We start from the raw sequence: 20,150 nt of genomic DNA on the forward strand, positions 1-20,150 counted from the left end.
AAGTTTAAAATGTCTTAGTATCTGACTTAGTTCAGGAATCATTTACTGAGTGTCTTCTAGGCCAGACATTGGGGACAGAAAGGTAATAATATATGATCCCTGCCTCATGCACAGGAAGTCTAGTGCGATGGACAGACACATGCCAATGCCTGCCATGGAATATGGTGAGTATTAAGATAAAGGGGCACCCTGTGTGCCCTTGGAGCATAGAGCAGGGCTTGTGTTCTGGGAACATGGGCTCCATGTGAAAACACAATTTAAATTAATTTTTTTTTTTTTTTTTTTTTTTTGAGACAGAGTCTTGCTCTGTGGTCCAGGCTGGAGTACAGTGGTGTGATCTCAGCTCACTGCAACGTGCTCCCCCCAGGTTCAAGTGATTCTCGTGCCTCAGCCTTCCGAGTAGCTGCGATAACAGGTGTGTGCCACCACGCCTGGCTAATTTTTGCATTTTTAGTAGAGATGGAGTTTCACCATGCTGGCCGGGCTGGTCTTGAACTCCTGACATCAGGTGATCCTCCCGCCTCGGCCTTCCAAAGTTCTGGGATTATAGGCATGTATGTTTTCATCCTTTTAAATATCTGCGGGTAGCACTTAACTTTAAATGGGTACTAATTAAACTATTGAATGACTTTAGTATGGATTGAATGACTTTGCTCGGGCCTCATTTTTAATTTCCTTCATTAGAGGAAAAAAAAAAAATGCGGGTTGAATATCCCTCATCCAAACTGCTTGGAACCAGAAGTGTCTCAGATTTTTTTACATTTTTGGATTTTTGAATATTTGTATTATACTTGCTGGTTGAGCATCCTGAATTCAAAAATCCAGAATCTGAGCTGCTCCAATGAACATTTCGTTGAGCATCACGTCGGCACTGAAAAAGTTGTGGATTTCAGAGTTTCTGGTTAGGGAGACTCATCCTTTATGTGTGCTGGATTGTCACAGGACTTCTGGACCAGAGGTTAGGTGACTAGGCTTTGGTTTTCGCTTTGTTACTAAACAGGCTGTTTTCTTCCATAAGCTCAGCTTTAGATCCCCCAGTTGTCAAAGAAGGGGATGGGCCATCTGATGTTTAAGGCCTCTGTTAGTTCTGACTTGGAGACACCTGGCTTTAGTTCATCTTCCTTAGGAGTGGACAAAGAATATGGGAATTTTGAAATTGTTAGTCAACATCTACAGGGTCGTTGCTGCCTGGTTTTGGGTAAAGGTCATCTTTAGTGAGCCCAGGGAGAAGCAGTGGTTTAGCTGTCAGCTGAGAGGGGTAAGAGGTCCTATTAATTTTCCTCTGTGTTAGGGAAAGCATTGTTAAGGGTCACAGCGTTAGTGGATCTGGCTGGAAAGAGGAGGGGAACTCACTGTTACAGGTTATACTGAATACCTTTTCAGTCACTAAATGCTTTTTATGATATGTTTTTCAGGATTTCAGCGTTGCATGATTTCTCTGTGTTTAGCACAGGAAATTTAACATCAGCAAAAAAGAATGCTCTTTCTTTTTTTTTTTTTTCTTTGAGATGGAGTTTTGCTCTTGTCACCCAGGCTGGAGTGCAGTGGCATGATCTCAGCTCACTGCAACCTCAGCCTCCTGAGTTCAAGCTATTTTCCTGCCTCAGCCTCCCAAGTAGCTGGGATTACAGGTGCCTGCCAGCATGCCCGGCTAATTTTTGTATTTTTAGTACAGATGGGGCTTCGCCATATTGGCCAGGCTGTTCTTGAACTTCTGAGCTCAGGTGATCCTCCTGCCTCGGCTTCCCAAATTGCTGGAATTACAGGCATAAGCCGCCACGCCTGGCCTTGAATGTTCTTTCTATGGGAATCTACAAATGCCAGCTTTTGAGCCTAGTGGCAGAAAACTCTTCATTGTTGAGCTGTGCTGTGAGCTTGGAGGGCTTCAAGCCCAGCTGAAAAATCTATAGTATTTTCTGTCAGTTGGCTGTCTTGGAGAACTTAGTGAGCACTGGGCTGGAGCGATACTGTCAGAGTTCATGAGCTGTTTGAGGCTCTCAAAGCCTAGATACTGGGGTTGCCCAAATACATCGGCTGGACTCACTATTTCTCTCAGGAGTCGGGGGGGTGGAAAATGCTGTGGTCTTAACTCTGCTCTTAATTTGACAGTGCTGTTGTTAATGGTAAGAATGATTTCATGCGTTTGTATTTTGCTTCGTAATTCACAGAGAATTTTAAAATCCATTATCTGATTTTATTCCCTCGCAGTTCTGTGAAAAAGGCAGAGCAGTTTTCATATCTTCTGTTTTCCCGTGATTCTCTTGTGGCTCACAGAAGCTAAGAGCCTTCACCAAGGTCATAGGGTGAATGAGTTGCAGAGCTGGGAGTAGAGGCTCAGGCTTCTAGTGACCCTGTTTCTTCCTGGATAGCTCGCTCTGGTGGCGCGCTGCTCAGGTAACTGCGCATGCTCGGTTTGGTCTTTTGTAAATTCCTGCCCCATTTTGGGGGAGGTTCTTTGGAGGCTTCTATTCATTTTGGAGCATTTAAGTATCTTGTCCTCTCTCCGTCCTCCCAGATGCATGGGCATTTCTGCAGGCCCCCGGGCTGGCCTTTGTGCGTGGGGGTGTCTCCTGCCTCCACGTTGCTTGCATGCCCCCTTCTGAAGGTGCTCTTCCCCGCATGAAGCCCCATTGTGCCACACTGCAGGCTGTTCGGTAAATGTTACTGACTCAGCATCGTTGTTTTCTAGAAATGGGACGGGGTATGGATGCCAAGTTCGTTTGTGTGTGAAGGCTGCGATGGTATCATCTTGCCTTCCCCATGTGTGCTTCTTGAGGGTGTCGCTGTGCTGCGGTCATCTGTGTTCCCTAGGGTGCCTCCCTTAGAGTCCCAGCCGTAGCAGACATGAAGTCAGTGCTCATGGTCTAAATAAGAGGAAGGCCAACAGAGCCATTAAATCTGGAAAATGACAAGTGAGGGAAAGGAATTTTAATTGAAGGTATGTGAAAAAGAAATCTTTTTAGGAAAGTTGACCTGTTTCTCAGCTGGAGCTGAATTTTAGCTCAGAAAAGCAGCCGTGTGCCCAGAGGGCTTTGGAATTTCAGTTTGGACAGATGAATTTAATTTGTTGTTGTATTACCCTTTGGGGTTTTATTAGACCTTTCTCCCAAATGGAATCGATTTTTCTATACAAGTCACACTTCCTTTTTGAGAAGTGTAACACTAATTGTATGGGATGGTCTCCCAAAAGATTACCTGCCAGGAACCAAACACACTGCCTCAGACTCACGGCCCCTGGTTTCTGCCTGTGCAGCTGCAGGGGAGAGATGCACGCTCGAGCTGAAATCAAGACGCATGTCTGCATCTTCTCTTTCTTGACTGCTGTTTCGTCTCTGAGCTGGCCTGCCTTCAACGTCTAGGAGCTTGGTGGGTGTAGACACATTACGGTATGGAGGAGGGATATGGTGTTGCAACAGCCAGGAGACTCACTGAAGTTTCTGTTCTCTTCCTGCTCACTGCTTTGACTTTGTACAAGTCGCATTTGTAGGGCTGTGCACAGTGGCTTACACCTGTAATCCCAGCACTTTGGGAGGCCGACCTGGGAGGATCTCTTGAGCCCAGAGTTCGGAACCAGTCTGGGCAACATGGTGAAACCCCATCCCTACAAAAAATAAAAATTAAAAAATTAGGCAGATGTGGTGGCTCATGCCTGTAATCCCAGCTACTGGAGAGGCTGAGGTGCGAGAATCACTTGAGCCCGGGAAGTCGAGGCTGCAGTGAAACATCATCACGCCACTGCACTCCAGCCTGGTCAGAGCAAGACCCTGTCTCAAAAAAAAGAAACCAAAACAAACAAACAAACAGAAACTCATTTGTATTAGTGGCAGTAGTTAACTTTTGAAAGTTTGGAGAAAAGTTCCTAAATAACCTGTGACCATGGACAACTTACTTAGCCTTTCTATGCCTCAGTTTCCTCATCTATGAAAAATGAGAGAATATGGTACTGATCTTACTGGATTTCAATGAGAACTCAGCGAGATCAAACTCAGAGCCTGGCACCTCGTGAGTGCACACTCAATGTTATTATTTCAACATTTTAGAGGAAAAAGAATGCTAATGGGTCATTATGGCTAAACATAGTCTATCACTGGCGTTACTTATGGTATTGGAAGGAACTTGAATTCTATATAGATAGTGTGATGGAGAAAGTATTTTGGGCATTGGCAGCATTTATTCAAAGGACAAAGGACGTGTCTGTCCTGTGTGGAGAGCCGTTTCTGCTTGTTTCTTTAAATGCTATGGGAAAAGCAGTGGACCCTGTGCTGTCTGCCGGACAGCTTCAGTCTCCATGTATTGATTTGGCCAGTTGTCGCTCGCTGTCATCATGGCAGCAGCAGTTGAAGGGACAGCTTGTCTTGATTTGCATTTTGGGGTGTTTGTGCTACTTATAGACAATTAAGACATGGAAGCCTGTTTATGGCAAGCTGGCAAATTCAGGAAAACATGGAAAAACCTGTTAGCACAGTTTGCACGTGTGCGGGCACAGAGCAGCCAAATAAACACACACGTTTTCCTGTATTTTAAAAACTCTCTGGAAAAAAAAAAAAAAAGACATTAAACCATTGCCCAGATGGCTTATAGAGCTAGAGCTTTCTCCTTGAAGTACATGAGTATGGCTGTCAGACATCTGCAACCCAAAGCCATCTTAAAACATCACCATCAATTTGATGCTACCCCTACCCGCCGTGTTTTTCCATTTGTAAGGGACAAGGATCCAGGAAGGAAAGTATCAGCTTACAAAGGCTTTTGTTACAATTAATCGTTCATGTTCTTTCTTTTGGTATCTTATTCTCTGTTTACATTCTATTTTTATTTTTACTTTTCTTGAGACAGAGTCTTGCTCTGTCACCCAGGCTGGAGTGCAGTGGCGCGACCTCGGCTCGCTCCAACCTCTGCCTCCCAGGTTCAAGTGATTCTTGTGCCTCAGCTTCCTGAGTAACTGGGATTACAGGTGTGTGCCACCACGTCCAGCTAATTTTTATGTTTTTAGTAGAGACAGTTTCGCCGCATTGGTCAGGCTGATCTTGAACTCCTGAACTCAGGTGATCCACCTGCCTCAGTCTCCCAAAGAGTTGAGATTACAGGTGTGAGCCACCGCGCCCGGCTGCTGTTTCCATTTTGTAACGCTAGCATCACCCCAGTGTAGGGTGGTTGGGGTATTGTTCTTCCTGCTTCCTGGTGTATTTCCTCTACTGCATTGATCACTCTTGAACATGCTTTTTGGTTGTCTGTCTCTACCTACAAAACTATATGTTCCCTGGTAAATCACCAGTGCCTGGCACGTAGATAGTCAATATTTGTTGAATGAATGAATGAATGAATGAATGAGCTGAAAGAACCTTCTTCTTCTTTCTTCTGTCACTTCACAGCAAATGCTTTTGGAAAATGCTATGTGAACGGGGATCGTAAGCAGGAGAGGTTACACACATTGCTGTGGGATAGCCCATCATCCTCAGATACTTGTCTGGAAGGAGGTGGAGTACTTGAGTAGAAATGATACAAGACAACTTCTTCAGGAAATCAGCCAAGTGTCACAGCTTTCACATAGGCGTGTGATGTTTGCTTATGTATGTATGAAGAGCTGTCGTGTTCTAGAATCACGGGCCTTTAGATCCCTTGTACAGATAGAAAAGTGAAGGCCGAGGCCCAGGAGTGCTGCAGGCCACTGAGGTGGAGTCCCTGTCTGCCCTTCTCAGTGCCCGGTCACTTCTCACTGCACTCCCCTCTTTATTGCTAAAGCCACTTTCCCTGACTCTGAATGTGTAACCACGAGGGAGAAAATGTACTCCAGGCTCACAGTTTGTGGAGAAAAAGCCCAGCAGCTGAAAATCATGTTCACAAAGCTTGTACCTAGAAAAAGTGGCCATTTCTATTATGTCTTTAAATTTCCTTGTTTCTCATACATTTTATAAACAAGACAGTAGAAGGAGATTTGGGAACAGCAACTTTAGAACAAGGGGGAAAAAATCAAACCTAGAACATTCCAGTTTCAGTTTTCTTCTCAGTTTAGGGCTGAGGCACTTTAGCTTCCTGTCTAAGGGATCACTCAAATCTGATTAGAAGCCATTGTGGGCTGGTAATTATCCGTAATTTTAGGAAGACAGATGCAGCACCAACTCTGTTCTCTAATACCAGGCTTATTAATTTTATATTTGCATGGCAGGAGAAGCAGATGGGGAGGTGGGATAAGCGTTCAGATGCTTGGTCATTGATAGCTTTTTACTTCCGCGTATCACATGGGGATTTGGGACCCGGGAGGCCTGCTGAGAACTGATGATTATCTGTCCCTTAACCAGCTGGGTTCTTTTTCATCCTGAGCTCAGAAAGATTGCTCCTACTGCAGCCAGGGAAGACAGGTGGTTGACTGGTTAGAAATCATGGCAGGTTATTTTCTCTACCTGCAGTTCCCTGTTGCAAAGCAGAGCTATCAAAAGTTGTCTTCTCTATTGTATTTCAAATCTGGGTGTTTAAAAAATTGTGTAAGCAAATTAAGCATTTCTTTAATGGTAGTTATGTGTGTTCTTGATGCGAATGAGAGGTGCATTCCCTTGTAAAATCCCTGGGACTTTGTAGGAGGACGTGAGCCTTAGAAATGAAGTTGGTTTTCTAGATGATCATGTAGACATGATGCTGAGCACCAGACAAAGATGTTGATTGAAGCGATTTAAAAAAACTTTCTGAGTTCAGATTTTACACCAATATTTAGAAAATCAGCAAAGGAACTTGGAGGAATGTTCTCAGGCATCCAGTTCAGCCTCCTGCGCACATTGTCATAAAATCCGAGCGTGTGTACAGGGAGGTGCATTCCTTTCTGTTCTCATCACAGAGCCTTCCCTGGCTCTGCACCTGCGTGTCATGTGCGTCCGTGTGAAGAGACCACCAAACAGGCTTTGTGTGAGCAATAAAGCATTTTAATCACCTGGGTGCAGGCGGGCTGTGTCCTAAAAGAGAGTCAGTGAAGGGAGATAAGGGTGGGTCCATTTTATAGGATTTGGGTAGGTAAAGGAAAATTACAGTCAAAGGGGGGTTGTTTTCTGGTGGGCAGGAGTGGGGGTCACAAGGTGCTCAGTGGGGGAGCTTTTTGGGCCAGGATGAGCCAGGAAAAGGAATTTCACAAGATAATATCATCACTTAAGGCTAGAACCGGCCATTTTCACTTCTTTTGTGGTGGAATGTCATCAGTTAAGGTGGGACAGGGCATTTGCACTTCTTTTGTGATTCTTCAGTTACTTCAGGCCATCTGGGCATATACGTGCAAGTCACAGAGGATGCGATGGCTTGGCTTGGGCTCAGAAGCCTGACATTGCCCTCTTCCCTACCTTCCCTAGCTTTTCCCTCCTGTGCGGTTCTCTCACAAAGTGAATGGCCTCAGCCACAGCTTCTCTGCAGCTGCATCAGACTGTGGCGACAGGAGTGGTGGCTGCTGCAGGGCCTGCTGTCCCCACGGAGCCCAGTCTTGCTTGCCGCTACAACATGGTCACCATTTTGCCCCGAAAGTATGTAATTCTACAGAATGAGAGCCCACATGCTGGGGATGGAGGCGTCTTTATCACGGTGCTCTGCATATTTTAATCTTGGGTGGAAAGTGTGGAAAAGTATGTGATACCTGTGGTTGGATGTCAGAAGGACGTTGTGAACTTGATGTGGACTGAGGATGTTAAGGTGCAACAGGCACCCCGGCTTCATTAAATGAGACTTCCCCATCTCCCTGCCAGGCACGCGCAGGTGTATGGCCATGTCTTATGTGTTATTCTTACCTAGAGTGCGCCTTGTCGTCATGCTTAAAATTACATGATATTCTGCCTCATAGAGTAGGTCCCAAACCGCATTCAACACAGAAATGTACTCTTGCTATTATACATAGAAAATGCTTTCATATACCAAGTGGGAGAGCAGTCCTAAAATCTGGGCTGGAATCGCAGAAGGAAGGCATTGGAAAGCAACAGATTCCCTAGTCCAAAGCTGGTTTTTGATGAACCTAGAAACAGGACCAAGAGAAGTGAATTTGCCTAAGGCCCTGACAGTGTCTCACGGTATCATCTGAACCTAGCAGTTTCTTGACCTATTTCTTTAAATGATTAGTCATGCTTCCTCTGATTCCTATATAAACATTCATTTATATAATGTTCATTCTTCATTCATTCTTTTATATTCATTTATATAATGTTCCTCATTCATTCTTTTGTTTCAGTGAATTATTGCAGTGCTACCACGAAACAGTATTTGAGTCAAAATGTGGCAGTGTTGATCCCTTCCCAAGGATTTTATTTGCACAGTTTGTCAAAGTTGTGCTTACAGTTTCTTGTTGGTTACAAGGTGTCCTTTCAGAAGCCAATTGTGTGGTGTATTTACATTGATTGTTGGAGGTAGTTTGGTTAGAACCTACTTCGAGTGGCTGGCATGGGCCTGGGGGACAGTGACAGCTGCCTGCTTCATGGGCAGAGATGAAGTAATTGCTTCCTGGGAAGTACCATCCTCCTGGCCACACTCTCCAGCCCATTTCGTTTGTGTTGGTTTCCTTGGCATCTGCACGTTTCTGGCTTCATGTGAGTCTCATTTATTTTAGTGTATGACTTCAGGCTGTGGGGAAGAATGGCCATTTTAGCACAGAGATGCACACAAAGGAACAACGGGCTAAATGTGAGTGAAGACATTCTTAGGGGGGTTTCATTTCTTTTATTCTCTAACAGGCAGTCTGGGAAGCAGTCTGGACACGTGGCCTGCGCTGTCAGTTCCTCCTTGCAGGATTGCAGATGTTTGGAGATTATAGTGATAACTGTTATCAATGAGAATGTCATTCTCGCAGGCTCTAATAAGTCAGGATGTATTCAGTGTTAATTTGTTAAAGACAACTGTATTTCTAGCCAAATCCATGTGAGACGTTTCTCCTGGCAGTGTTGCTGGGGGGGGGAGGGGGGTATTCCCATGGCTTAGTCTTAGGGAAGCACACGCCTTTGAATACTGCTGAAGCTGTGAGTACCCAAAGCGCACCGGAGTACTTTTGCCATACGGGGTGTTAGTCACTGATACACATCTCAGTCAGACCTGATGGATTCTTGACCCCTTCCTTTTTTAATTTTTTAATTTTTAATTTTAATTTTTGTTTTTTAAGAGCACGACCCCTCAGGTGGCCACCATGAATCTCTGGTGTTTTCAGTTGGCTGCAGCCTATTTGCCATCTCTGGTTCAAACATATTCGAAGCCTGATGATGCTTCCCTCTGTTGTTCTCCTGCTGTGTGACCTCCGCAAACGTGGGTGCTTGAGAGGACTGTGTATTCAGCTGTTGTTGGGTGGCGTGTGTAACAGATGTCCATTCGGCGTACCTGGTTTCCTGTGTTAATCTCCGGAATGTTTCTGGCATTAGAAAATCAGAAACTTTCCACCGTTCCCAGCACCCTGGCTTTGGGAGAGGCCAGTGAGCGTGTGGTTTGGGAGTCTGGTTGCATGAGAGAAACATGTATGGGAACGCCATGGCCCGGCTTTGAACCCCATTCCCCCAACATGATGCCGTGTGTGGCAGACATGACGCTTGGCTTTGCTCTCTCAGGGTTCCATCTGCGACAGGGTCTACTTGTGCCCCTGGCCTCATCAGCTTAGGCTGAAGGTGGCCCTGGTCCTGGCCAGAGGGGCTTTGTGAAGCAGAAATAGATGGCCTGGTGCAGGGGCCGAGCCTGGCCAGGACCTCGGCCCTGGGAGTTGTAAAGAAGGCCGGCCTCTACCGTGAGCCTCTGCACCAAGGTGTGCCCATGTGACTGTGTGCTCGGCGTCTGCCCTGGCACGGGTGCATGTCCTGTCTGCGCTCAGTCTCCCCGCCTATGGGGCCCAGGCTCACAGAGGCGTGAAAGAGGCAAGCACGGTGCAGGGGCCTCAGAGCCGAGCCAGCCTCGCTTCGATGCTGGGAGACTAACGTCTTCCATTTTGTCTTCTGCCCAGGCCAGTTGCGGGCCGTTCACTGGCTGTTCTACTTCTATAGCACTGTCATGCCCAGCGAGGCCCAGTGTGTCATCTACCATGAGCTCCAGCTCTCCCTGGCCCACAAGGTGGCCGACAAGGTGCTGGAAGGGCAGCTCCTGGAGACCATCAGTCAACTCTACCTGTCCCTGGGCACCAAGCGGTAAGGGCTGGTTTTGCAGTGGTGGAGGTGGGGGCGGGCAGGGCAGGGAGGGGGGCACAGGGAAGCTGGCCCAGGACCCCAGCAGCCCCTCTCCTTTTGATCATTTGGTTCCTTGGCATCAGATGTTTTGAGCTGGTGGGCCTGGGGTCGTCCCAGGGCTGCTGCTGGCCCGTGAGTCCCAGCTTGAGCGTCCCTTGTTGGGTCAAAGGTCATCTCAACCCCAGCAGAGGCAGTACGTGCACTCTGGGCTGTTCTTCCTGCTATGGTGGCTTTTGTCCTCTGACCTCTGCCTGCCCCGAATCTTCACTCCTGGCCTTCATCTGTCCCCTTAAATGTGACCACAGCAGCCACCTGTGGCTTCTCTCCCACAGAAGACAGAGCCAGTTGTGTCACCTGCTTCCCTGTGGCAGGGTTTCAAGGTCTCACGTCCCATATGTGGCCTACTCGGCTTCCCCCAAGCATCCTGACCTGGTGGGGTAACCATGGCCCTGGCCACCCCACCCACAGGGCCCAGTGACATTGCTGCAGTCACACCCCCTCGAGTGTCAGACTTACTGAGAGAGCAGGGAAGGAGCCAGATTCCATGGGGACCCGGGAGACTGCCTCCAGTCTTGGTCTCAGGTTCACAGAAGGAAAATGGGCCAGTGTGCTAGAGCCATGCTTCTCAAAGTGTAGTCCCTGGACCAGTAGAACAGCATCCATGTCACCTAGGAGCTTGTGGCAAGTGGGAGTTCTAGGCCTGTGGAGCCGGAAGCTCTGGGGGCAGGGCCAGCAAGCTATAAGGACTGGCCTCCGGGTGACTGTGATACCTGCACACCTTGAGAACCATCGGCCCAGATAGCCCCTGAACACTAACGGCTCCTGGTGCGTCTGGAGAAGACACAGGCCATGTCTGGGAGGCAGGGGAGATGGACTAGCACACTCCTCCTGCCACAGGGCAGCATGATGCTCGATTCCCTCTGAAGGATGTCCCTCATCTTTTCCATGCCATGTGTGTTCACCCTGGCCCTCCCAGCAGCCTGGGAAGAGCAGAACACTGCACACACAAGAGGGCCGTTCCCAGTCCGCACATTCCAGATTCATCTGTCACCAGACCCACGGGAGGAGGCAGACTGGTTCCAGGAGGATGAGAGCCCTTGTTCTGACACCTGTGTCTGATTCCAGGGCCTGCAGGTCCGCTCTGGACTACACCAAAGGAAGTCTGGGGATTTTCATTGACCTTCAGAAGGAAGAGAAGGAGGCGCATGCCTGGCTGCAAGCAGGGAAGATCTATTACATCCTGCGGCAGAGCGAGCTGGTGGACCTGTACATCCAGGTGAGTGGCAAGGGATGCAGGAGGACCCCTGTGCTGTTCACTCTCCATCCACCCATCCATTCATCCTTCCATCATCTATTTACCTGCTCATCCTTCCATCCATCTATCCATCATCCATCCATCCATCCATCCATCCATCCATCCATCCTTCCATCATCCATCCATTCACCTGTTCGTCTTTCCAAACATCCATCCATCTATCCATCCATCATCCATCCCTCCATCCATCCATCCATCTATCATCCATCCATCCTTTTATCATCCATCCATTCACCTGTCCATCCACCCATTCACCTATTTGTGCATCCATTCACCTGTTTGTCCATCCATCCATCCTTCCATCTATCTTTCCATTATCCATCCAACTGTTCATCCTTTTATCCATCCATCCATCCATCCATCATTCTTCTGTTCACCTCTTCGTCCATCCATTCACCTGTTCGTCCATCCTTCCATCCATCTTTCCATTATCCATCCAACCATCTTCCATCCATCCATGATCCGTCCATTCACCTATCCATCCATCCCTCCATCCATTTTTCCATCCTTCCATCATCCATTCACCTGTTCATTCTTCCATCCATCCGTTCATCCATCATCCATCCATCCATCTATCATCCATCCATCATCCATTCACCTGTTCATTCTTCCATCCATCCATTCATCCATCATCCATCCATCCGTTATCCATCCATCCTTCCATCATTCATCGACTCGCCTGCTCATCCTTCCATCCATCCATCCATCCTTCCTTTAGCATCCATCCATTCACCTGTTCATCCTTCCATTCACCTGTTCATCCTTCCATTCACCTGTTCATCCTTCCATTCATCCATCCATCCATCCATCCATCCATCCATCCATCCGTCCATCCGTCCATCCATCATTCATCCATTTTTTATCATCCCTTCATTCAGCCACCATCCATCCACCTGTTCGTCCATTCATCCATCCATCCTTCCATCATCCATCATTCATCCCTCCATCCATTTATCCACTCATTGATAAATCCATCCATCCATCTATCATCCATCTATCCTTCTATCATCCATCACACTCACCTCCTGTTCATCCTTCCATCCATCCGTTTATCCATTCATTCATCCATCCATCCTCCTATCATCCATCCATCTTTCCATCATCCATCCTTCCATCATCCATCCATTCATCTGTTCATTCTTCCATCCATCCATCCATCATCCATCCATCCATCCATTTATCCATTCATCCATCCATCATCCATCCAGCCATCATCCATCCATCTGTCCATTCATCCATCCATCCTTTTATCATCCATCCTTTTATCATCCATCCTTTTATCATCCATCCATTCATCATCCATCCATTCACCCGTCTATCCATCCATTCACCTGTTGATCCATCCATCCGTCCATTCATCCTTCCACCAACCATCCATTCACCTGTTCATCCTTCCATCCTTCCATCCATCGACCTGTTCATCCTTTCATCCATCCACCTGTTCATCCTTCCATCCGTCCAACAGTTCATCCTTCCATCCATCCACCTGTTCATCCTTCCATCCATCCACCATTCATCCATCCGTCATTCATCCATCCATCACACTCACCTCCTGTTCATCCTTCCATCCATCCATCATTCATCCATCTATCCATTTATCCATTCATCCATCCATCCTTCCATCATCCATCCATTCATCTGTTCATCCTTCCATCCATCCATCATCCATCCATCCGTCTATCCATCATCCATCCATCCATCATCTGTCTATCTGTCCATTCATCCATGTGTCCATCATCTGTCCATTCATCCATCCATCATTCTTCCATCCTTTTATCCATCCATTCACCCGTCTATCCATCCATTCACCTGTTCATCCATCCATCCGTCCATTCATCCTTCATTCATCCATCCATTCACCTGTTTATCCTTCCATCCATCCATCATCCATCCACATATCCATTTATCCATTCATCCATCCATCCATCATCCAACCATGCTTCCATTATCCATCCATGCTTCCATCATCCATCATCCATCCATCCACCTGTTCGTCCTTCCATCCATCCATCATCCATCCACCCATTCATCCATCCATCCATCCATCATTCATCCATCCACCCACTAATCTACCTATTAATCCATCCCTCCATTCATCTATCTGTCCACTGGTTTATCCATACATTCGTCTATCCACCATCTAGCCATCAATATGCACATACATCATCTACTCTCCACCCATCCATGCATTATCTACCCACCCATAAATACATGCAGACATACACACATCATTCCACCCAGCCACCCATCCATCCATCCATCCATCCATCCACCCACCCGTCCGTCCATCCATCCATTCATCCGTCCATCCATCCCAAAATTAATCTATCCACACACCCATCCATCCATCCATGTGTCTACATCTCCTCATCCATTCATCCATCCATCCACTCATTCCTAAGCCACTGCTGAGCACCTGTTGTGTGCCTTTTCCCTCCCTCCAACTGGTTCCTGCACATCCTCCCCCAGTGGCCAGCATCTTCTCCCTGAGGGCAGAGGCGCGGCCCCTCACAGTGCCCACCACCTGCTGGTGTACAGCACATGCTCAAATAATGTGACCACTCAGTTAACACACAGAAGAACTTGCTCCAAGCGACACGTGGCACATCTCCTGACAAAATGAATCTATCATAGTGGCTGTTTTCAGAGGCTTTCCCAAACACAGTGTGATCTGGAACAAATTGTGAAGCCCACGAGCCTGGTGAAGCTTTCATGATTGAGCACCTGCTATATACCTCCTTGAGCTGAGGAGAGGGATCAAGAGCTCATGGCCAAGAGGGGACCAGGCCCACCCACAAACACTGTTGATGTGGCAGGGATGTGGCAACCCAGAAAGGAGGCAGGGGATGGGCTCCCAGCAGTCTGGGGCCACGGAGACTGGTTTGAGTGCAGGGGAAGTGGGCTAGGCCTAGCCCTGGTGGTAGGATTCACAGGTGTCGGGCTCCTGGGCTGCAGCTGTTCAGTCACCTCCTGGCACTCAGGTGCATCAGTTCATTGTCCTCATGCCAGTGGTGGGGGCAGCCCTAATGCACAGGGTCTGCAAAATGCTCAGGTGTACCTGTAGTGTGTGAGAGGAAGGAGGCTTGCAAAGGTGGGCGTGGCCACCTCGCCAGATTTGGGTCTTGACGGAACTTCTGTCTCCTTTCAGGTGGCACAGAATGTGGTCCTGTACACAGGCGACCCCAACCTGGGGCTGGAGCTGTTTGAGGCAGCTGGAAACATCTTCTTCAATGGGGCCTGGGAGCGGGAGAAAGCCATGTCCTTCTACCGGGTGAGCTGGCCTGTGGGCTGATGTGGGTGGGCCTCAGGGGGGCACCTGGAGGGCTGAGGCACAGGTGTGGCAGGGCAGAGGCCTCCCACCTGGAGGCAGGGCCACCCATGCACATGCTTAGTTTCCAAGTGGTCTCACCGGGAATGATATTGACCATGCCCCTGCCCGGGACAAACGTTTGGGGCCTGGATGTGACAATGGCTCTACCCTTGTACCTGATGATCTCAAGCAACCATGAGCTGGAAGTTCTGTCCCCATCTTCCAGATGAGGAAACTGAGGCTCAGAGAGGCACAGGGACATGTCAAAGGACACACAGCATGTCAGTGGGAGGCCCAGGTCTGCTTGCACCCCGAAGTGGGACGGCTTCTCCCTTCCTCTGAGCTCACGGTGTGGCTCAGCCCTGGGCACAGATAAATGTGGTGTTTTTAGAGCAGAGAGGAGTGCTGGCTCCCCCCAGTCAGACCCCTGGTGTCCAGGTGGGAAAGGCTGGTCTGAGGCTGCTGGGTGTAGCTGGATGGGCCTCAGGTGACTCTTCAGCCCCCAACTTGGGTGTCTGAACTGTGTGTTATCCCAGAGCACAGAGCTGTGTGGAGGTGCAGGGGTAGCTGGGGCGTGGGAAGCTCCAAGCACATGTTTGAGCTCTGAGGAGGGCGCTGGGCAAGGTGGGTGCTGCAGGAAACCTGACCCCACCTGCTTGTGTGGTAGGACCGGGTCCTGGCCCTGGCAGTGACTACGGGCAACTGCAAGGCGGAGCTGCTGCTACAGCTGTGCAAAAAGCTGGTGGCACTCCTGGCCACACTGGAGAAGCCCCAGGATGGCTTGGAGTTTGCCTACATGGCCCTAGCACTCAGCATCACTCTGGGTAAGTCCCCTGAGCCCCCACCCTGCCAGGACCCACACTTTGCCAGAGCCCAGCCTCCAGGTCTGCAGGGCAGGAGCTGAAACAGCTGCTGGATTTTCCTGGTCTCCTGTCCAGGCAGGCAGATCTGCCCAACTGGCTTCCCTGTCTGGCTGTGGGGCACAGCCCGAGGTCTCTCACGCAGTGCAGAGCTCCCTGCCAGACTGAGCTCTGTTTCCTCTGCCTGTTCCCGCTGCTGACCACAAGGGCCGCCCAGTGTGTCCTCTGCCTTCCAGACATGCCAGGCATCTCGTTGGTCCCTGTATGTGCCAGGCTGAGTGGCACATTCCCTTTCTCTTGTGCCCTTCCCAACCTCATCAATCACACGGCTCTCTGGCTGATAAAATCCCAGTTCCCCTTCCAGCAGTCTGCCCCTTAAGGCTGGGCATCCCCTGGTGCTGTGCCAGGGTCATCTGTCCCCCTCCAGAGACAGGGAACCCTAGGCAGGCCGCATGCCCCAGCACCTTGTGCCCCGTGGCCCAGTACACAGTAGGTGTGCAGCTGACTCCCCAAAGTAGGGGGCTGTGATTGTGACACACGCAGGAGGAGTCGGATGTCACATCTGTGGGTTGCCTGGAGCCGGCGTGCCCAGGAGCACCTGGACTGCATGGCTTTTGGGCTCCCCTGGTTAAAACCAGTGAGCCAAGGCAGGTGGCTATGTGTAGGCACAGAGCTGGGCCATCCAAGTCCGACTTTGCCAAAGCCTCACAGTAGACAGGGGCAGGCCTTATTAGTTCTGCTTTGCAGATGGGAAAGTGAGTCTGGGAACCTGGAAGGGACTGGCCAGAGCTGCCCAGGCGACCGCAGGTGCCTGGAGGCAAGCCGGGTGTGCTGCCTGGGGTCTGCATACCTGCTCCTGATGGGCCTGTGCCCTCCCTGCCCCAGGGAGCCGCGTCCTCACACCTGCCCCTTTGGCCTGCACCCCAGGGGACCGGCTGAACGAGCACGTGGCCTACCACCGCCTGGCCACCCTGCACCATCAGCTGGGCCAGGGCAAGCTGGCGGAGCACTTCTACCTCAAGGCCCTGTAGCTCTGCAACTCGCCACTGGAGTTCGACGAGCAGACCCTCTATTACGTGAAGGTGTATCTGGTGCTCAGTGACATCATCTTCTATGACCTGAAGGTGGGTGGGGATGGGCAGGGCTCGGGGTGTTCCCGGCCCCCTTGGAGTGGGATCTCTACCCAGACCCAGAGGCCTGGGTTCCAGCCTTCCTTAGGAATGGCCCAGTGGCCTCCCTGGAGCTCTGCACGTGGCTGGAGCAACCAGCAATGTTAGCAGATACAACCCAGCTCCCAAGCTGGCCAGGCCCCACCCTCAAGAACTCAGTGTCAGCCAGGGAGGCTGACACATGAGTGGGCAATGGTGGCCTCTGGGTGAAGAAGGGGGATTGTAGTCAGGGGGACCCTCCTGGAGGAGGTGACACCAAAGCTGAGTCTTGACAGTCAAGTGTCAAGTTGCATTTAACAAAGAAAACAGGGTCGGGAGAAGGACATTTTGGAAGATGGCATCATCCTCACATTGAATCCACATTGCAAGATCCAACCCAAATCCTGGTGCCTCCTCTAGGAAGCCTGCCCAGGGTGCCAGCCTGCACTGAGCAACTCCTTCCTGGAGTCCCGAGACACCTTGAACCTTCACATCACCCAGGAAGGGTGGGGTGGGACCAGTGTCTTACCATCGGGTTCACAGACAGGGAAACCCGAGCTCAGGGCAGGTGCAGTGGGGCGGGGCCCCAGCCAGCCAGGCTGAGGCCTTGCTGGGTTGGGTCTGTCTGGAGCGGAGGTGCTGTGCTCCCTCTGCCCCCAGCCCTGCAGGGGTGGAGAGCTGGGACTGTCAGACTCAGACCTGGCGTGTCTCCACCCAGCAGGCACCGCCCCTCCTCAGCATCGCACCGGCACCGCATCAGTGCTCCTTATGGGCTGAGGGGCCAGGGCACTCCAGTCCAGGGACCGAGATCTTGGGGTCCTTAGAACAACATGAGGAGCTGGGGCAGCCCTAAGACCCCGCCCCGTATCCCCCACCGCAGGCCTGGGGCTGCCCGGGAGGCCCCCGCCCAGTGCTGGCGACACCTGGTGGTCAGAAGTGGTCCCTGTGGCCTCCCAAGTCCCAGCCAGACAGGGAGGTTCCAAGTGTCAGACCCAGAGGGACGCTACTCACCGCTCAGGGGCTCGCCTGGGACCCAGGGAGACGGGCCTTTATCTCTCTTGGTCAAGCCTGCCGCCCACTCCGCCTGCCCAGGAGGAAGGAAAGGGCCAAGTAGTACCTGAGAGGCCAAAGTCCACGGTTGGGGTTGAGGGGCAGAGGCCTCCTTCACCTCCTTCCCATGCACAGCCCTCTGGGCCTCATCGTGACTATGCTGTCAGCGCAGGCCAGCTTCCCACAGGGAGGCCCCCTTGGAATTCCCCAAGGGCGGCTGTCTTTCCAAGGCTACACCCTCCTCCTTGTATAGGAGGCTCTGGACCCAGGGCCCAGAGGAGTAGGAGAAAACGCCAGGCTGCATGGGGCCTGGAAGGCTGGCAGAGAGGCAGGGGTAAATGGGCATCTTTGCCGATTGCCTCTAAAATTGGGTCCCCTTTAGTGTACACGTGAGAGTGAGCCCTGGAATAGGGAAGATTAGGTGTGTCCTGGCTCAGCCTGCCACTCACTAGCTGTTGCACACACTACAGGTACATGGAAATGCACACGCAAATGCACACGGGCACAGGCACACGCACACACAGCACGCGCACACACAGGCACGCGCACACACGCACACACAGGCATGCACACAGGCACATAAACGCACAGGCACACGCAGAGACATATGCATTGGCTGGCTCCTTCCTGTTTAGTTGGGATGCCCCCAGCCCTTCAGGAAGCCTTTGCCTTCCACCCCCGGCTGAGTCTGGGGCCTCCTGGGCCCCCCACAGGCTCCTGGGCTTCCCTCTGCCACAGCCTGGGCCACCCTGTGTGGTCAGTGTTTACTCCCAGGTCCCTCAGACTGGGAGCAAGGACGTTAGGCTCAGCCACGCACCCAGCACAGAGTCCAGTGTTCGGCTGGGCCGGGGGCATTGGATGAGCAGTGGCGGTGACTCGGGGCCTTCTCACGCCCCTGCTCCGTGTGTGGGGCGGGGCAGTGGGGGAATGGACTTGCTGCATCTTGGACTTTGTCCTTGACCCTGGGAGCCATCTTGAGATGGTAAAGAGGGACAGGCCAGGCATGGGTCTCAGAGAGGTTCCTTGGGTGACCCCCATGTGGAGGAGGCGCCTGGGGAGAAGCCGGGTGGGGGATGGGAGGGTGAAGGAGGAGGTCTGGGAGGCGGCATCCCAACCCAGGGATGGTGAGTTTGGGCCAAAGATGCATTGAAAATGGGAGTGGATGTCTGGGGAGTCACACTCCGTCAATATTTCAGGGAACATTGCCAGAGAGGACACCTGTGAGATGGTTTTGTACCTGGCCTGTCCCGTGGAGGGCCTGGAAATGGTCAGCATGGACAGGGGCCAGAGGGGAGCCTGGGTCACTCAACGCTGTGCCCCTGCTGTGGCTCGGAGCCACGGGTCCTGCATGGAACTCTCAGAGCAGGCAGGATCTGCCCTGACCTCAGCCCATGGGGAAAGCAGCCACTGCCTGCGGAGAGGGTGGCACTGGGGCAGGACGGTTGGGGTGAGTGGGGCGTAGGGGCAGTCAGGAAGGCTTCCAGGGGTGTCAGGGTCTTCCCCACTTCCTGCAGCTGAGACCACAGCAGTGTAACAGGTTTCGGGGCTCATGGGGTGAGCCAGCATTGGCTGGACACGTGGAATGACCTGGAGACAGCAACGGCCTCTGGGGCTCCGAGTCCCCTTTTTGCTGAGCATGACCTGTCCCCTTCAGGACCCGTTTGAGTACTACCAGCTGGCACTGGCAGCCGCCGTGGACCTGGGCAACAAGAAGGCACAGCTGAAGATCTACACGCGGCCGGCCACCGTCTCCCACAACTTCCTCCTGGACCGTGAGAAGTCGCTCCTCTTCTACCAGAAGGCCAGGACCTTCGCCACAGAGCTCAACGTCCGCAGGGTCAACCTGCCTCCTCTGCCACTCTGCGGGTGGGCCCCCTGGTTGGCCCCCAGCCACCCTCGCTGAGGACAGCATCCGAGGGTGTGGGTTTTGTGCAAGGAGGACAGTCTCCTCCCTCTCCTGGTGTCTCCCGTGGCTCATTTTCTGGGAAATGGGGCATGAAAGCAGGGTTCAAATAGCAATAAATTTTTCTTTGCAATAACCTACCGAAGTCCCCAGGGCATCCTTCCCTGTGTGCTTCCTGGGCTGTGTCTAGGGGCCAGCTCCTTCCCTGGTGGCAGCCCTCTGATCTTGGGGATGAGAAGGACCATGAGTCCAACAGACCTGGGCCAGGTCACCATGAGCCTCGGTTTCCTCGGTGGCCAGAGGGGAGATGGTGGTGGAACTCTCTGGGCAGCTCCCTGCCCTCCCTGCTCAGAGCTTCTGCTGTAGGTCTCGTGCCGGCCTTGACTTTAACCTTCAGGCCACTGTGCCCG

The 20,150-nt window shown here is 51.2% G+C and overlaps 1 protein-coding gene across 1 annotated transcript; it reads left to right on the forward strand.

The window, feature by feature from the left end:
* The first annotated feature begins 127 nt into the window (after window positions 1-127).
* On the forward strand, window positions 128-19,878 carry LOC106995552 (SH3 domain and tetratricopeptide repeat-containing protein 1-like). The gene is made up of 8 exons (XM_077942761.1): window positions 128-164; window positions 8,367-8,546; window positions 9,935-10,115; window positions 11,280-11,430; window positions 14,618-14,740; window positions 15,447-15,603; window positions 16,567-16,763; window positions 19,492-19,878. Exons 1-7 carry the CDS (start codon window positions 128-130, stop codon window positions 16,668-16,670), a joined length of 933 nt encoding a protein of 310 aa, XP_077798887.1. The 3' UTR covers window positions 16,671-16,763; window positions 19,492-19,878.
* The last annotated feature ends 272 nt before the right edge of the window (window positions 19,879-20,150 follow it).

Source organism: Macaca mulatta, chromosome 8 (genome assembly GCF_049350105.2).
Source record: "Macaca mulatta isolate MMU2019108-1 chromosome 8, T2T-MMU8v2.0, whole genome shotgun sequence".
Lineage (NCBI taxonomy): Eukaryota > Metazoa > Chordata > Mammalia > Primates > Cercopithecidae > Macaca > Macaca mulatta.

Bases quoted from the DNA above. Each gene is read 5' to 3' on its own strand.
- LOC106995552 (XM_077942761.1), top strand. From the start codon at position 128: ATGGACAGACACATGCCAATGCCTGCCATGGAATATG. The intron at 8,547-9,934 runs GTGAGTCTCATT...TCTTCTGCCCAG, and splicing joins CTGCACGTTTCTGGCTTCAT to GCCAGTTGCGGGCCGTTCAC. The intron at 15,604-16,566 runs GTAAGTCCCCTG...CCTGCACCCCAG, and splicing joins AGCACTCAGCATCACTCTGG to GGGACCGGCTGAACGAGCAC.